Source organism: Pezoporus wallicus, unplaced genomic scaffold (assembly GCF_028554395.1).
Source record: "Pezoporus wallicus isolate ANWC-B61680 ecotype Strahan unplaced genomic scaffold, APGP_CSIRO_Pwel_v1 scaffold_7107, whole genome shotgun sequence".
NCBI lineage: Eukaryota > Metazoa > Chordata > Aves > Psittaciformes > Psittacidae > Pezoporus > Pezoporus wallicus.
This window is the reverse complement of record NW_026642114.1, coordinates 59,341-76,030: the sequence shown is the minus strand read 5'-3', so window position 1 is coordinate 76,030 and position 16,690 is coordinate 59,341. Positions and strand designations below refer to the sequence as shown.

Genomic DNA, 16,690 nt, shown 5'->3' with positions numbered 1-16,690 from the left:
GGTTAATCATCTTTTCTGAGAGTACCCTTTTATCATTTCAGATTCCTCTTCAAAATTATAGCTGCTTAGTTGAAATAGCTAAAAAACTTATCTAATTAGAAATTTCTCCTGAGAATCAATTAAAGTTGCTTTTTTTTTCTCTGGCACTTTCATTTTTGCTTCCCTTTTTATTTTCATTGACTTATTTTTGTAAGTATGTTTAGTAAATGTTGACTCAGAGTTCTACAATATTGCAAATTTAATAAAATTCAAGTGTGTTTTTGTCAGTTTAAGATAACAGCATCTGAAGAGGTCATCCAGGCTATTAATTGCTTTAAGGCAGGATTAGTACATTTGGATTCAGGGAAAAAAAGGTCTTAATTTTAAATTTCTAATCAAGTAAAAAAACCCATAGAGCTTTCAGTGATTCATACAGTCAGTGCCTTTGCCTGAACTATGGGACCCAACCCTTTAGTGCCTCTTTGTCCCTTTGCAGGCTGGTTTCTCTGGGAAGGAAGCATAGATGTGCTGCCCTGAGCAGCACTGATGCACACTACAGTGGCATCTCTGATCCAGAGGCTTGCAAGGAGTAGTGCAGGCCTGGTGCTGAATATGCATGCCTGGCTGCTCAGATGTAGACATTGAAATGAGGGAGAATTATGTCACTGACTTAAGGAAATCTGAGTATGTCCTTTATCCTTTTCAGTTTTAAATGCCATCTATAAGCCTGGTAAAAGTACCCAATTTCCCTCTATTCAGAGGTGGGTATACTCTTGTTGCCATACTGTGGTTTCATGGCTGATAATTTAATGACTAGGTGTCATGACTGCTTCATGCTCGGCATGAATGCTTACTGTTCAATTACAGTTTTTCTACCTGTTTTCTATCTGCTTCCTGAGAGTACCCCTAAAAAGCAAGGCTAGGAGATGTCTGGTGACATCGTTGGTAAGGGAGATGCACTTCTGTGAGTGGGAATTACATCAAGTCGGTTGTATTCTGGCAGTGTGACAGTGAAATCCCACCAGTCCCTGAATGCTAAAGAAATTTGTCTAGGCAATGCTAATAATAGCTTTACTTCCTGGTTCTATAGGGTATTCGTATTTTCTCCCCCTCAAAATATGTGGCAGAAGTTACCTTTGGGGTTGCATAATGACACCAAAGGACCCCTTGTCATTGTTGTCTTTGAAAGTGACGTAATCTCCATCAACCCCCCTCCCTACTCCCACTCCCCCTTCTACATAGCTTGCTAAGGAACAAAAACAGTATGGTTGTGATGGAAGATTGATTCTTGTGTAAACATTAAGATCTAGCAAAATGTGGTTTCCTAACTTTTGTCAGCTAAGCTTGTGGCCTTTCCTAAAAAGACTGTTGGCTGACAAATTTACAACAATCTGGTCTGTATATAGAATTTGAATTCAAAAACTAATGGCTAAACCGTAAGGGGAAAATCTGTTCTATTTATTGGAGAGTTTACAAGTACTACCTTCCTACATATGTATTTTTCCTCCTTTCTCTTTTCTTCCATTAAGTGATTCCCTATATTTATCTAATTATGTGAATTACCTGCAAGAGGTGTTATTCAAATGTGTCCCATTATTTTTTACTATGAAGGCAGACATCAGAGGTTGTGTAGTTTGTTTAAAATACCTGATTATCGTTTTCTTTCCCCTTTTACTGATGTCTAAAAAAAAAATGTATATAATGCACTGAAAGGATTTAACATGGGAAAAGTTGCATCATTATTTATTTTGATATTTATTACTTACAGCATCAGTCATGACACATGCAGTTTTGATGACGTGTCTTATGTGTTTGCCCTCTGCATCACCACAGTGTTGTTTTCCTAAAAGTGCTCCATTTTGGCAAAAGCTGGAAAATTGATTTGAAGTAGTTTCATGGTGCTTTCAGATGATTATTATTTCCAGAGCTGTGATGTAGCATGCTAAGATAGATACATTCAAGCACTCTGTGTGATTATTAAACAAGTACCTATCCCATAAACTCTGTTGTCTAAAGCAATTACCAAGTAATTTCTGACCCCAAAGGATTTTTAATTTAAAATGCTGTGTGCATGATACAGAGTAGCAAAATGCTAGTTTTACAATGTGGTGCTCTTTGTTCTAGGAATGTTTACAAGGATTACCGTTTCCTTGAGCTAGCCTGTGACTCCCAAGAGGAGGTGGATAGCTGGAAGGCATCTCTGCTACGAGCCGGTGTCTATCCTGATAAATCCTCAGTAAGTTCAATAGCTCACTAGCTTTCCAGTAGCTGCTCTGTTTGAGTCAGAAAGAACAATCATGTCATCTGGGAAAACACAGTGCCTGCAAATATCTCAAGAAGTGCTAGCCTTTTCGTTGTACTCTTCTGTGGTAATTTTGAAATATTTTAAGATAAATTTGTGAGTCAAGCCTTAATATTTAAAAAAAACGAAAGAAACCAAACCTTCCAAAATCATAAATGTTTTTTGTTGGATCTGTTTAGTGAAAGTTGAGTAATTTGGGGTTTCTGGAGCTTCGTTCTTTCTGTTAATGTCTTCTAAGGTAAAGATGTGCTTTGAAGAGTTTATTCCCTCAAGCTCTGTATTACAGAACTGACAGAAGCCTTCCAGGCAGTCATGTATATTTATTTTACTGATTTACTGCATGTTTTTTGTGTATGAAATGCATGCTAAACCTTTCCAAAGGCAGTTTTACTCAGATAATTGTCATGTGGAGCAAATTGAACAGATAAAAGCCTTTATTAATTTAACATAAAAAACAGAAAGTCAGGAAATGGAATATGCCCAACTACCATTTCATATTTTTTAGACTCAGTTATTTTAGTATTTAATATCAACTGAGTGATTGAGGACATGTATCCCGAAACAAGGCTGACTAGCAAAAATACCTGCCATTTGAGCTTTTGAAAGTTTCTGTAATGCATGGTGCACCTTTCTTCAGTAAGCCTGCTGGTCCACTAGATTCCTTCAGTGGAAAATCTGGTTTTAGAAATGGCGCTTTGATTTTGGTGGAATTTGTTCTCTCTGCTTGTTTTCCATTGGAAGGCCAGGTCCCTTGAGTCCAGAGTCTTGTGCTGTCTTGTATGTCTTCATCTTTCTCTTCCTCGTATTTCTCTTGTGATCCCTCCATGGCTTCCTGTGTAATTTTCTCTGTATCTTCTCCGGCTGCTATTTAGCAAACAACCCTCAGCTTTGTCTCCCCATACCAAGATTCAAGGCTACCGTTAACAGATAAATCAGAGACTTCTTGAACTGCTGGATTCTCCAATTATTATAAGAATAAACATTGATGATGATAACAATGCTGATTTTTTTTAAGAATAGTTCAAATACAAATTTAGCAGAAGGCTTATCAGGTATCTGAGACTTTACCTTAAAAAAATATATAAAATTTGGTGACTCTCCAGTATGTTGCCTGTGTCAGTAAAATACTTCCTACCTAAGACATCAAAAGTAATTTTACAAGGATCAGTTACAAGAGGTTACCTAATTAATTACTAGGGACAAAATATTGTTTTGTGTTTTATTTTCCTTGCTCAGGTTGTCATAATGATGTCAAAAAAGCCTGTTGCTGCCTCTGGTTTAATCTTGCATTCTGTGACATGCTTATCATATTCATATATCTTTTATTTTATTTTTAAACAAGATGGATTAGTTGGATTCTAAACTCTTCTTCAGTCTTCCTGTTTCTCTCTTCCCCCTAAAAATATTTTGAATTCAAGATATGTTTATAAAGAATTCTTGGTTTTGTTTGAAGATGGTCTATCAAGGGAGCCTTAGGGACTTCCTTGAAAGACAGAAGTAAACGGGAGTCAAAATTCAGTTCTTCTTTGAGCTGGAATTATCTTTACATTACAAAAAGAGTGACTATTATTGCTTGAACCCCCTGTAGTTTGAAATTCACCCAGTAGTCTATCAAGCTGTTCAAGAAAGATGCCTGATCCTACTCTTGTCTTGCAAAGCACTTTGTTCCTGCAGGACTACAGGTCCAAATGTGCACTGCAAGTCTACTGTTAAAGTTTTGAATTTATGAAGTGAAAGCTCCAAGGCCCAGGATACCTTAGAAGTTCCAGTGAAACCGAAATAAAAATCATCACCATTTCATTAAAATCCTGTGCGTACCCCACAGTGTCACACCTTCCTCTGACAGTATAGAATAGTTTTAGAGACACACACTCAGTCTTTCATTCTGCTTCAAAGACTTAGAGACCATGTTTTTTTTTGTCAGGGAGACCGCCAGGAAATGGCAGCAACTCGCATTTTCTTCAGTGCTTCCCCACAGCTTTGCGATCCCAGAGTTAAAAAGGCAAAGAGGTACCCTAGCCCCTTCCCAGACTGACCTCACTCTTTTTCATGTGCATGTCACAGCTGGGAACTTTGAGTATCCAAGGCTTTGGCACCAGAAGTAGAAAAATTGCTGCTTAGAAATGAAAAATAGATTAATAGTGCTGTAAACCTGGAGTACTGCAATGGCCTGCTTTCTGTAACTGCCAGAGCAGTGTGCGCAGCCTGGAATTTGAAAGCTAAGCTGTGTGCTTTCATTAACAGTTCTGCTGCTTGCATACAAGCACATTGATGTAAATCCCAACTCAGTTGCCCCTAGCTTGGGTTCCTTCTGCAGTGGCAGGAAAAGCAGAACTTTGTCACTGAATTAGAGATTTGTTCTGAATTCTCACCAGGCGCAAATCTCTCAACTAAAAATATTAATCTTTCTGTTCTTTCTTTTTTTTGGAATGCTACTTAAAATTGTGTGATTACAGTGGAAATGGGGCTCAGTACTTACTGGCGCTAATGTGAAGTTTCTATTACTGATTTAATCCTGTAAGCGAAGTCCAATGCTGTTGCATTTTAATTTTTATTTTTCCCTAAACAAATCACCATTTCTCTATTTCCTCACTTCATTTTGCCTGCCTTGAGCACATGGGGACGCACACTCATGTTTATATATTCACTCTCTTGTTAACTATCTTTAATCACTCCTCAGTGTTGCTCTATGAGCCCTGAATTCTTCTGCAGCTTGCCAAGTCATCTCTTTCCGCCAGGAGATTTGCTTTTGTCAGGACGTGGGCTTTGACAGCCACCGGGATAGCACTGAATCAGTGTTTTTATTTTTTCAACCCATATGCAAGTCAGCTTGCTTGATATAAATCACACTGTGGCCAATTCACTTTGAAATGGAATATCCATTTACCAGCTGACTTTACTGCTGGGTTTCTGGGCTGATGCATCCAAAAAACCTCCTTTTTTAAAAAAAAATGACTACAACTTTGTGACTAACCTTTCCAGACTATATTTTTCAGCTGTAGGCTGGTGTTTATTTTGGCTGACTTCCCACTGTATAATATACACTGTTCGTGCCAGCTTGTGGCAAAACTCACAATTCAGGGAAAAATCACAGATGTTTGTCATAACTTCATCTGCACACTTCACCTTGCTAGCACCATCCATTCCTTTCCTCTGTCCCCTAATGCCATCTCCCCATTTTTATTACTAATCTAAAAGTTCAATATTTGGTTTTTAAAAGGCATTGGATCATAAACTTTCCATTCATTGGCACGTCATAGGGAGTGGCTGTCATGCAAGGCTAAGCAGACATGTTTGGTGGCTTGCTTTGCATACTAGAAGTTCAGTATTACCAGTGCACGAAAATCCCTCTGGCTTTCATCCCACCCCTAGATCATTTCAGGCCTCATTCTCTTCTCCCTTGTGTTAGTGTCCACCAACTTCCCAGGATCTGCTCCTGTTTTACACTAACAGAAGCAAAAGTGGAACCAGAGTGTTTGTGTAGAGAGGAAATTTTGAAAAAAAGTTTGAATTTACAACTTCACCAAATGTTTTCGATCCTTTGCAAATGTCCTGTGCTCCCCTGGAAGCTGTCTATCTAAAGGTTTCAGGGAATGTTCATTGAATCAGTTCCCCATTTGGTTTGAGCTGTTTCCAGAATTGTACAAGTTAGACTGAATGCATGTAAAATTAATGTATCTAACATTTCTTTTTCCCCCTCTTTCCTCCTTGCTGCATCCTGCAAAGGGGAACAACAAAGTAAGTTGTTTGTCCTTTTACAAAATCCTTTTGTATCTTCTCTCAAGGCGTTTATCAGGCAAATTGGTTTATCTTCTGGTTCGCACAACTATTGCCTGATGCTGGTAACAGCAAACTCCTCATAAAAATGTGGGTGCAAAAGTGTCTTCTAGAAAACTATTAATGGCTCTTTGCTTTAATTTTGGGGAACAAGATGTGTTAAGTGTCACTGAGTCTTGTTTTTTAAGGCAGTTCAGTAAGAATGATACTATAAAAGAGTATTGCGACCAAATATTATGAAGGTATAGTAATAAAGACCTTCTGAGGAAAGGTTACTACAGTCTGATGAAACTCATTACAGCTGGATTTTCTGACCATACATCAAAGCTTGTATTAATGGCCAGTTATAAAAAGCCAGCACTAAAGTCTTAAATAACAGATTTGCTGGCGTTGTTGGCTAAGCTGAACTAGATCAGTGTACTGGCTTTGAAGGTGCCTTAAAATGGATGGAGGAGGGTGGGGTCAACATTTGACTTGGCTTCTAGACCCTTGATGTGTTCCAGCTGGACAGCAACAGAAGGGTGTGGGGTGTGGAGAGGGAGAACTGAAATATGCATGGTAGAGTTTTTTTTGAAAGTAAGCAGCACATTAAAAGACAGTTTTGCTGATGTTGATCCGATAAACTAATAATCAGCCAGGGTCAGAACTTTTTTTATGCCATTTTTACTGAGCTTAAGAATGGAAATTGCACATTTCACACTTTGGAATATGATGCAGAGAGAATTTGTCATACCACGGAAAGAAGTTAATACAGCTTTTGTACTTCCCCTCCCCCCCCCTCCCCCCCTTCCTGTTTTGGTATATTAACCCTTAAGAAGATGTATTTATGTATCTGGAGCATCAAAAGACATTTAACAGCAAATGTTGAAAGTAGCCCCTTAAGTATTATCTGTACCATCTTATTGTGAGTCTGAAGCATTTGGGAAAGGCCCAGGTGGGTTTTAAGTGTTATGAAGGTTGAGGAATTTTGTCTGCTTTTAGTTCTTGTGTTTTTAACCAGGTTTTGAGTTCTACTGTCTCCATAGTAGCTGGGACTGAGTAGCCCAGCTCAGGTTCAGAGAAGTGGTGTATTGATGGCAAGGGGAGAGGAACTTTACATCAGGGTAATGTTTATAATGTTTATTTACAGTATAATGACTTAAGACTTTGCTGCTGCAGTGGATGATGTTCTGGTCTCCATAAGAGAGAGATTAGACTGTAGATGCTCTATCAAGGGAAGTGGGGAATAGATGAGGCACCAAAGAGCTCTTGGGACTAGCAGAAACAGTCTGGAGTTCAGGAGCTGCATGGACCAGCTCTGTTCTCCAGAGCCCTGACCTATGTGGTACCCTATGGAGGTCAGGAGCAGTAGAATCTGGCAAGAATTAGTTGCTAGCATAAGGGAGGACACCCATAAGCAAATACAGGAGAAACCTGTGAGATATGAGGACTTGTGGAGCTGTTAGCTCTCCTTTCACTCTGAGCAAAGGGCAATTCTTGCTGTAGGTTCAAATGTGTTCTCCCTCTGGCCTGGGCTATCATTCAGCGGGTAACTCCAAAAGAAATTTCCAGAAAAACATGCTGGTCTTTCTCTTGGACACAGTTCCTTGTAAGGATTCTTGTGTCTTCTGTGTCTCCTCATTCTCTTTCACACGGGTTATTCATGCTGGATTCTGGAGGCTACATTACCCTAGTTAGACAGGTAGAATTAATCTGCAGCTGCCTGCAGGGGCTCAAATCCCACAAACATCTTGAGATTTCTGCACCTAGTGGCATGAAAAATTAAATGGGTAAACCTGAAGGGGGACAAGAGAGTTTTTGAGAAGGGACTGGGGGAAGACAGGAAGGGCAAATTAGGGGTGATGATGGTTTCTCAAATCTTCTTATGCAGCTTTATGCTGCAAAGCTGTATAACTCTTCTTTACTGTCCTGGTCCAGATTCACTTGATTACTAGTAGAGCTGTAACCCTCCTTCTAGTAATGCCCACTGTGGCATTCATACTGTGGATCATGTCATATGCAGGTATGTTAAGATCCTGTACCCACCCATCCAGATTGTGGCTGCTTTTATACCTCTGCTTTTAGTTTTGCATTCTTAGATTTACAAAAATAAAAATAAACATTGGAGTAATGAGTTCCTAAGAAAATGTGGAGGAAGGGAATTGAAGACGGTTTATAATCATCAGTGGGCTACTAATCATTTTATTTTTACTTTTTATTGTTGCACAATCGTTAACATGAGGTTTTTTCATATAGGTAAAGATGAGTATATTTTCAAAAGCTTTGTTGGATAAAATCTGTAAAAGGGTCCTGCAGAATGAGGTAATGAAGACCTATCTCATCCAGCAAGCACATACATGCTGGCAGGCCACATCTTACTAATATGAAAACTGAACTCCACTCCTCAGCCTTGCGCAGAGGAAAAGTGGTGGAACATTGCACAAAGCATTGTACTTTCAGTCCAGGTACTGAAGACAGAGAAACCAAATGCTTCTGACTGTCTTAATCCCCCATTGTGAATTTGCTTCCTCCCCTGTGCATCTTCATCATCCTCATAAAAAAAAAAGCCAAAAAAAAGCCAAAAAAATCCCCCCAAACCAGCCCTTCAGAGCCTGCTATTTGAAAACAACAGCAAAACCTGTAACATCCTCATGAAGCCCATCTTCAGGATGTGTCCCACATTGTTAGGTTAAAAGATAAGATAGATGCTGTGTCCTCACGAAATTTTGATTCAGAATCCATAGATACTAAAAAGAAGTGACACTTTGTAATACTAAAAAATAACCTTTTTTCTTTTCATCCTTAAGCCCTGAGCTAGCCAATTATTTCTGCTTAATTTGAAGAATCAAACACTTTAATGTTGAGCTCAGACTTGAGAAAATTCAACTTGGAAAATAAAAATCTGATTAAATTACTTTTTTGTGGATAACGTGACTACAAAGCTCTTTCCTTTTAATTATTTTGCATTACTGCGCTTGCTGATACCCTTTGCAGAACACGTAGAATTGAAGTGTATAAATCCTGTATTCACATCTCAATGAATTTGTCACAGATAATACTGTGCGTGTGAACATTCACTGAATATAAGCTCAGTTAGTGTAATTTAGTTTGAATTTTCTCTTGGGAAAATAGGATTCCCTTTGAAAGGAGGAGGAAAATACTCTCCCTGCCAGGTCAGTTTGCCTGTTATTCCTTAAAATACTTCTTGGTGACATATTAATTGCTTAGATTCAAGTCTGTCTGTTTTTCTCTTTTTTTTTTTTCTCCCTCATTTTTTCTTTGAGGGGGATAGTTTTACTAAGCCCAGATTCCAGATCAGCTACTTCATTAAGAAGACCAGATGTCCTCCTGGCTCTTGAGATGGTCCTGGAAAATGGGAACTTAGTGATACTCATTCTACCTACATATATAACAACAGCGCTCACAGTTCATCTATTTCATGCTTGGCTATTGACATGTAAATGCAGATATAGTGCCAGAAGCCATATGTATCTTTCTTTGCATTGTAATAAGGCTCTGATGTGTTCTTTTTCAAATTCGGCCATGTTTCTGAAGGGACTTCAATCCCCCCCCCCTCCCCGACATAAACTCTGACCCTGCCAGTTACCGGCTGTGATGATGCCCTGCAAGTGCCTGGGCAAATTCAAACTGAAAGTGGTTCAGCTCTGGGATTGCTGAAGTCTGTGTTCAACTTAAGTTCCTAAGCTAGAAAAAGTAAAGACTCATTACAAAAACTGGGTTTGTTGCATAGTAGTATGTTGAAAAGCAAACTCTACTAATATGTCAGAGTGTAAAATGGTGTAGAAAGAAGTGTAAACTGTGCATTCACTGGTTTTACTTTTTTTTTTTTTTTTTACCAATGTATTTTAGAAAAGGAAGGCATTGAATTCTAGGAAAAGAAGAATCCATTTCAGTTTTGTCCAAAATTGGCTTCAGGCCAACTAGGTTTAAAAATAACTTTTAAATGAAGTGTTAATTTTTTTAATTTTTTTTGTAAGTGGAAAAATGCCATGATTTTATAGACAGTGTTTCAGTCGTTGCTTTGAACAGATGAATTGAATTTTACAATGAAGTCATGGTGCAAAAGAGCAGACCAAGCAAGTGAGTGTGCATGCTCACACATGCTGGGTCAAAAGCAGTCCAAAATACAGGGAGCAAAGGAAATGGCAGGCTGTTTTTCAGTCCTTTCTCGCTGCTTCGCTGTTTCAAGGGTATGAAAACATGTTTCAGATAAAAACTATCTTCTTGTTCTTCTAATATTTACTAGTTCAAACTAAACTAGATGCAACCTTGTTCCCTGAATGTTCCCCAAGATACAGAACAGCCCTGGTTTATATTCTTGTATGAGTAAAAGAACTGCTGGCAGGAGAGAGTTAAAAATGTACAGGGGAAAAAGAGATTCATAGTATTGCATCAGTTGCACTGACTGTAACAAGATGCAGGCTAACAGACTGAATGATTTCAAAACCAGTCCCTGTGAAGCTGGTAACTGCCTATCAGAGGTCGGGGGTTCAATAGCTGTCACAGGGTTTTACATTTCTGCTGTTAAATGGGACTGCTGACATTAAGCAAACTCCAGGAAATTTAGAAGCAAGCAAACTTTTTTTTTTATTCCTGTAATGTATCCGGGGGGGCTCTTTCCTGAGCTTTTGGCAGGCATCTGCATATTGAAAATATTTTTAAATTCTTCATTCTTTATGGCACAGCTCATTTTTGCCCCACTTCTACTCTGATGAAGGATTTCATTGAAGCTCTAGAGAAACGTGAAAACTCTGGTGGTGAACTTTCAGATTATAGAACATAAGTGTCAGTCCTATTCTGGGCATATAGTGAGATTTGACTTGGGGAAGGCAATAAAGGTGTCAAACCTTGAAGGATGCTTTGCCAGCCCTGGTCAATAAGCACGGAGTTGGCTGGTGGAGAGGAAGGTGCTTCTGGACTGTGCTGCACCAACCTCTGTCACAAAGGTCTTTTGGACTCCAGGCTGGAGTCCTTGTGTCTCCTGGTCTCAGAACAGCTGCAGCCAGAAAGATCTGATTGCCCCTTTAGTGCAACAGTGTGTGGTCATCCATGAGGGGCATTGAATAGAAGGGGAAACTCACAACTGTCATAAGGCTTTAGGACAATCCTAAAATACCTTCCTAGTCTTCCAAATCAGTAACTGCACAAAACTCTACTCCTGAAAAGAAACTGGGAGTAAATAAAAATTTTAAAGATTTTTTTTTTCTGCCAAAAATGTCACCAGACTCACCCTTCCATAGCATTTACAGTATAACAGAAAATGTAGTCATTGGACATGAGGGTGGAGGGCAGTTGACAAATGGCCAGATATTTCTTTTTTCTCATTTACAAGGGAAAACAAGACGATCAGGAGAAACTGAATGCTGTTTTCCCTGACTCCCATTTTGGGCAATACCCAATATATGTAATGTCTAATCTGATACACAGTTCATCCTAGACTTCTTTAACCTTTCCTACCAATCTCTTTTTGTGGAGGTGGTTTTATGATTGCTTTCCATAACCCAAGTCAGACTTGAGCCCCATGTTCTGCAGGTAAAATCCTCCATTCTGGAGCTGCATTCTTGACTCATGTAATTCCTTCCATGATATCATGTGTTCCTATTCTGTGATCACTCCTCAGCTCCTGTCCCAGCTGTTTCCCAGCTCCATTGTGGCCTTTGATTGACTGATATCTTCCTTGTCCTTGTCGTTCCCTGTTTGTTGTATTATATGACACAACATATTGAGTGTGCCAGTTTTGGAGAATTGGTATTTCACACTAAGAAGAGCTGGCTATGGATGTTTTGATCAGTGCAATTCTTTGCACTGATAGGTGAAAGAGGAGCTTTTATACCCTTGTTCCTAAAATCCCTGTTCCTGCAGTTGAGAAACAAGTGTCCTTACCCTGTTTCCTTTACATTCTTTCTCTTTTAAATTGAACTTTTGTGCTCTTTGTTATATACTACTCTGCAGCACATGCCTCTTTAACCTGATGACTAAATGCGTATGCTCAGAAATGGTTTAATTGCAACCAGTCTAGGTCATGGAAAGAGTGGAAGATGGGCATGGTAAAATCAATGGCATCAACTTACACAGATTTAGAATTTCACCAGTTGTGGGTGGGTGTGCTTAGTGTTGTATTTAGGGGACTGTTGTTTTTTTCCATTCTTTCTGTAGTCTGATTAGTGTTCTGCTAAAATAAAGTCCTTTCCTAGAGTTAGTCCTGGCATTGTCTGATTGAGGCTGTGATTTCTGCCCCATGTCATATTTCTTTTATTTAGTTCCATCTTATTTGTACAGTTTCTTTTGTAAGCCGCAGCATGATGCCTTTCCAGCAGCTGTTTTTAATACTGTGAATAGATACTATTTGTCTAGAAGCTGCAGTCATGGACTAGGAACCCATTTTACAAATTTAGAGTGAAAACATGGTTCTCCTTGCAGTTAAAGAAGATGTGAGAGAATTGATGGATAATTGTGAAACGGTGTCCTGTCTGTGGTTTTTGTTAAAGGCTTGTCACTAGCCTTGAGTGCCTCTGGAAACAGAGGGTCTTGAGGCAAATTACCTTTTTGTCACTGCTCTGACTAGCAGAGGACATGGGATTAGGATTATTTTGATACTAATCAATTCTGTAAACAAGGAGCATGATTTGTTTCATGGGAGTTCTCTCTTCAAGCCTGAGAAGGCAGTCCTGGAGCAGGACTGGCAAGATGTCTTAATCCTTAAAAATACCTCATTCCAACATCTTTTGAGTATGCAGTGATTTCTTTCTGCCTATCTTTTAAGAACAAGTGGTGATTAATTCTCCTGCTTCTTTATCAGATTCTCTTCAGTTAATCCTTAATAGTAGTTATTTGAATGTCTGTCCTTACGTGGTGGAAACATCTCAGGTTAGAGTATGATTGGAAATTTGCTCAAGTGGTTTTGTTGGGTCAGTTGTTTGAGTGATTTAAAATCAGGAATCCTTGTAACCTGTGTAAGATGTAAGCATGTGTATGCACTTCTCCATCTTTTTGTTTCAGAGGATTTTGCCTTTGACAGAGCGTGTACATCTGTTTCTCAGGTATGCTTAATGGGCTTCCTTTAGTGTATACAAGTATCAACATTTTCCCACCAAAAGTCAGATCTTTTCTGATAGGATCCCACTGGGGAATTGCATGTTTTTCTACGGGTCTGTGTCTAGAATAATCTGTGATGATTACTTCCAAGTCTGGATCTCCTGACTGTAGACTACTTCACTGTCACTTTCATAGACAGTGGGTCCTTGGAAGCAGAAACTCAGCTGTCCTGAGGGCCAGGTTCTTAGGAAATTGTCTATGGGCAACACAGACACATCTTTTCCCTGGTAAGGCCCAGGAACATTGCCATTCCATGAAAGATAAAAGGATGCAGCACTTCCCAGTGTTACCTGTTCCTCTTTTGCGGGTTGCTGGGTTTTCAGGCCAAGTCATTCCTGCCTACGTTTTTTCTAGTTGTCTTCTATTTCAGGTATGGACATGGTTTACTTGACCTAAATGATGCTCCTGTTTTAAAGCAGTTGCTTGTATCTTACTTGCAGCTGCTTTTTCTTTCTGGGAGGAACTCTTGCTTCTTCAGTACTGGTGGCCTATAGGCTGTTCTTTCATAGCTTTTTATAACATATATTTTATCCTGTATAGAGGAGCACTAAGCTATCTAACAGAGTTTACAGATAGGCAAATACCTGAAAGTTTGTCACAACTACTCTGTTCCTTCCAAATTCAACCCCCACTGACAATGGAAAATTAGAGGTCAAATATCAGTGATGCTTACTGCTTTTGTTGCTGAGAATTTTGGTAAAAACACTGCTTTACTATGGTAACTCCACAATCGCTTGGGAATGACTCTTCAGTGCTTCCAACCGTCAGGTTTTTCTGTGACAAGTTTCTGGCTGTATCCTGGAAAATTTCTGGAGTCTGCTATGGATCTACAGCAGCTGAAAATACAGGGAGCAACATAAACTAAAATGCATTGTATTCAGTATGAAAAGGAGTAACGTCGGGCAGGGGAGATTTCCACTGCAAATTAAAATGTCCACATTCACACTTAACAAGCTAAAAACTCATTGGAGAGCAAGGTAAAATTACTAGTAAGTTACTACCAAGTTTCCACTCTGTCCTCCTGGACATCTGCAAAAACTAAGCGGCTTTGCTGCAGAACGTAAGCCCTGCTTGACACAGAATGCTTTTGTTAATATTCCTACCTGGAATCTCCAACAGTAGAGTTTTTTAGTCAGTCCAAGTTCAGGCGTCACGGTGTTCAGATCAGGTCATTTGTTTGGAAACCACTGTAATTTCTCTTGTTTTTATGATCTTACTTTACTGAGTTTAAAGTCTCTTTGCTGGAAGATACTCTTAAAAATACACAACACGCTTCCAAATCTTGTGCTGATCTAAAATGTTAAAAAAAAAAAAAAAAAAAAAAAAAGGAATTAAAGAAAAATAACACTTATAGCCAAAGTTTTATATTGCAAGTTATATCCATCCCTTCTCTGGATAGAATACTATTTCTTGCACAGCCTGCTGTGTGTCTGATAACATATTCCAGAGAGGCTGTGCCTGCAGCAAGCTTTTCATTCAGTTTCGTTGGGCATAGTACAGCAGGATATTTAAATCCATAACATGCAGTTATAAAAGATGCAAAATGTATTGAAATCCAGGCTTTATATATCCTGAGAGTATGACTGCATCTAGTCAACAGAGAAGCACTCTCCAATGATGTAACAAAAACAGTTCTTTTCACGAAGTTTCTTCCCAGTTTGCATTAGACATGTCATACAAGAACTGGAATATGAGGCAGACTTTGCAAGCAGCCGTGGCAGTGCTTACTGTTTTTTGGGTTTCCCGAAGAGAACTGTGCTCAGTAGGTTTTTCTGCTGCCAAAGGTTTTATCATGTGGACTGAGTATCGTAACGGAACAGACAACACCATCTTCATGTGTTTTTAGACATGTTATTTACTGGGGTTTCCCTGAAGAAAGCTTAGGAATTCTTTCCTTATGAGTCACTAACCAAGTGATTGTTTTTATATAAACTTTCCTTCAGCTGGTTAGAGTTGGAACATGCTGTCTTCTGCTTCTTCTGGGGTCTGACTTTTTTCTTAATTTCTTTTACTAGTTGTTCCTGCAGCCAGCAGGATGGTTTGAAACTCGTGGCCTTCCCCCACACCCTCTCTGAGTTTCATAGTCTTGAAAATCGCTGGTCTAGCCAGCAGAATCTCTGGTGGCAGTCACTATTTGTGTGTAATTCCACTTTTCAGCTTTCTGCCTTGTGGTGCTTTTTATACCCTGCACCTTACTTGTGGCTTAGGGGGAATGAGCTGTTGACATCGGCTGAACTGGAGTTTGCATTTTATGTGCTGAAATCAAAACAAAAAAAAAGTTGATATTTGGCGTAAAAGTTAAAAGTTGTAAAGTGCTGTGCTTCCATAATGGAAATCACTAAAGCTGGAGAGACACAATCCATGTCTTACATACCCATGAATCCTTTCTTGCCCTCTTTCGGTGGCTGCAGTGGACTCTTTTGCCAGTGGAGTGGTGCAGAGTCACTTTTAATTACCTCCTTCCACTGCTTTTGCTTTCAAGCCCAACTGATGGCGCCAGGGGCTGAACCACAGGGAAATCTCCAGGCAAATCCTGCTGATGTCAGGCAGCCTTGCCAGGCAGATGCTATACAGCCTGCTGCACTTCCTTCTGGTGTTTTTCCTTATTACATTTTAATTTTCTGTAGCCTGAGACAGGAGCTATGTTGAAATCTAGTAACTCTGTAATGCACTTATACATGTTAAATTCTAAGATACAGTCACCGACTTCTCTTCCACTCCCTGACCTCACTTCAGATATTTATACTCTGAATGTACATGTATGCAATTATGTTTGACTTCACAGGTAACATATCCTGTATATACAGGTATTATTTTCAGCCAAGAATTATGCAGAGTTCTTCAGGTCTTTTTCATAACCCAAGACTGGATTTCTTTATTTTTACAGGAACAGGAATGGTTTAGCTGGAATGAAAATGTTCGTTCCACTGCATCATTAGCTACAGCCAATCTTCAGTTGAAGCCTAGCCTATTTTTCATGCTAAAGCTCTAATAGTTTGACTATTAATCAACATGTAGGATGAATTTCTGGGGCTGAGAGAGCTTGTCTGTATGCCTGTAATTTAAGCTGAAGTTGGTTTGGTGGTTTTTTTCCTCCTCTTATGAAAGGATGGTAGCCAGAAAATAGATTCTATTTTAAAGAGTTCACCTCCCTTTCACCCCCTTCTACCATTCCCCTCCTGATAAACACCCCAAAAGTTTTCACTGGGTGGATATGGAAATTAACTGGAGTAGCAGATTCTCAAATGTGTCATTTGATCTTTCAGTAATTCTGACGCAACCTTCCATTAGATGAGACTAGTCACTGACACAATGATTGTCTCAGGTGTGATACTTAGTACCAAGGGTCCAGTGCAACTTGCTGCTATCAATTTAATTGTTAATTTTAGGGTTTCAGATAAAGTTTTTCCTTCCCTTCTCCGCTATGTGGAAGCTATAACCAGCAGCCCACATGATAATCAGAGCATCAAGATCTTTAGTCAGCTGTTTACCTGCCTTTTCAGCTGCCTGCTTTTCTCACACAAGGGTCATGCCCTC

At 39.3% G+C, this 16,690-nt stretch overlaps 1 protein-coding gene across 5 annotated transcripts in view; it reads left to right on the top strand.

Annotated features, from left to right (window-relative positions):
* DNM3 (dynamin 3) overlaps positions 1-16,690 on the top strand; it is a 180,383-nt gene that overhangs the window by 124,030 nt on the left and 39,663 nt on the right. For all 5 annotated transcript variants that reach the window (XM_057427464.1, XM_057427467.1, XM_057427466.1 and 2 more), the window contains one exon: positions 2,104-2,215. In XM_057427464.1, the coding sequence (XP_057283447.1) occupies positions 2,104-2,215 (112 nt within the window). The remainder of the gene's footprint in view (positions 1-2,103; positions 2,216-16,690) is intronic.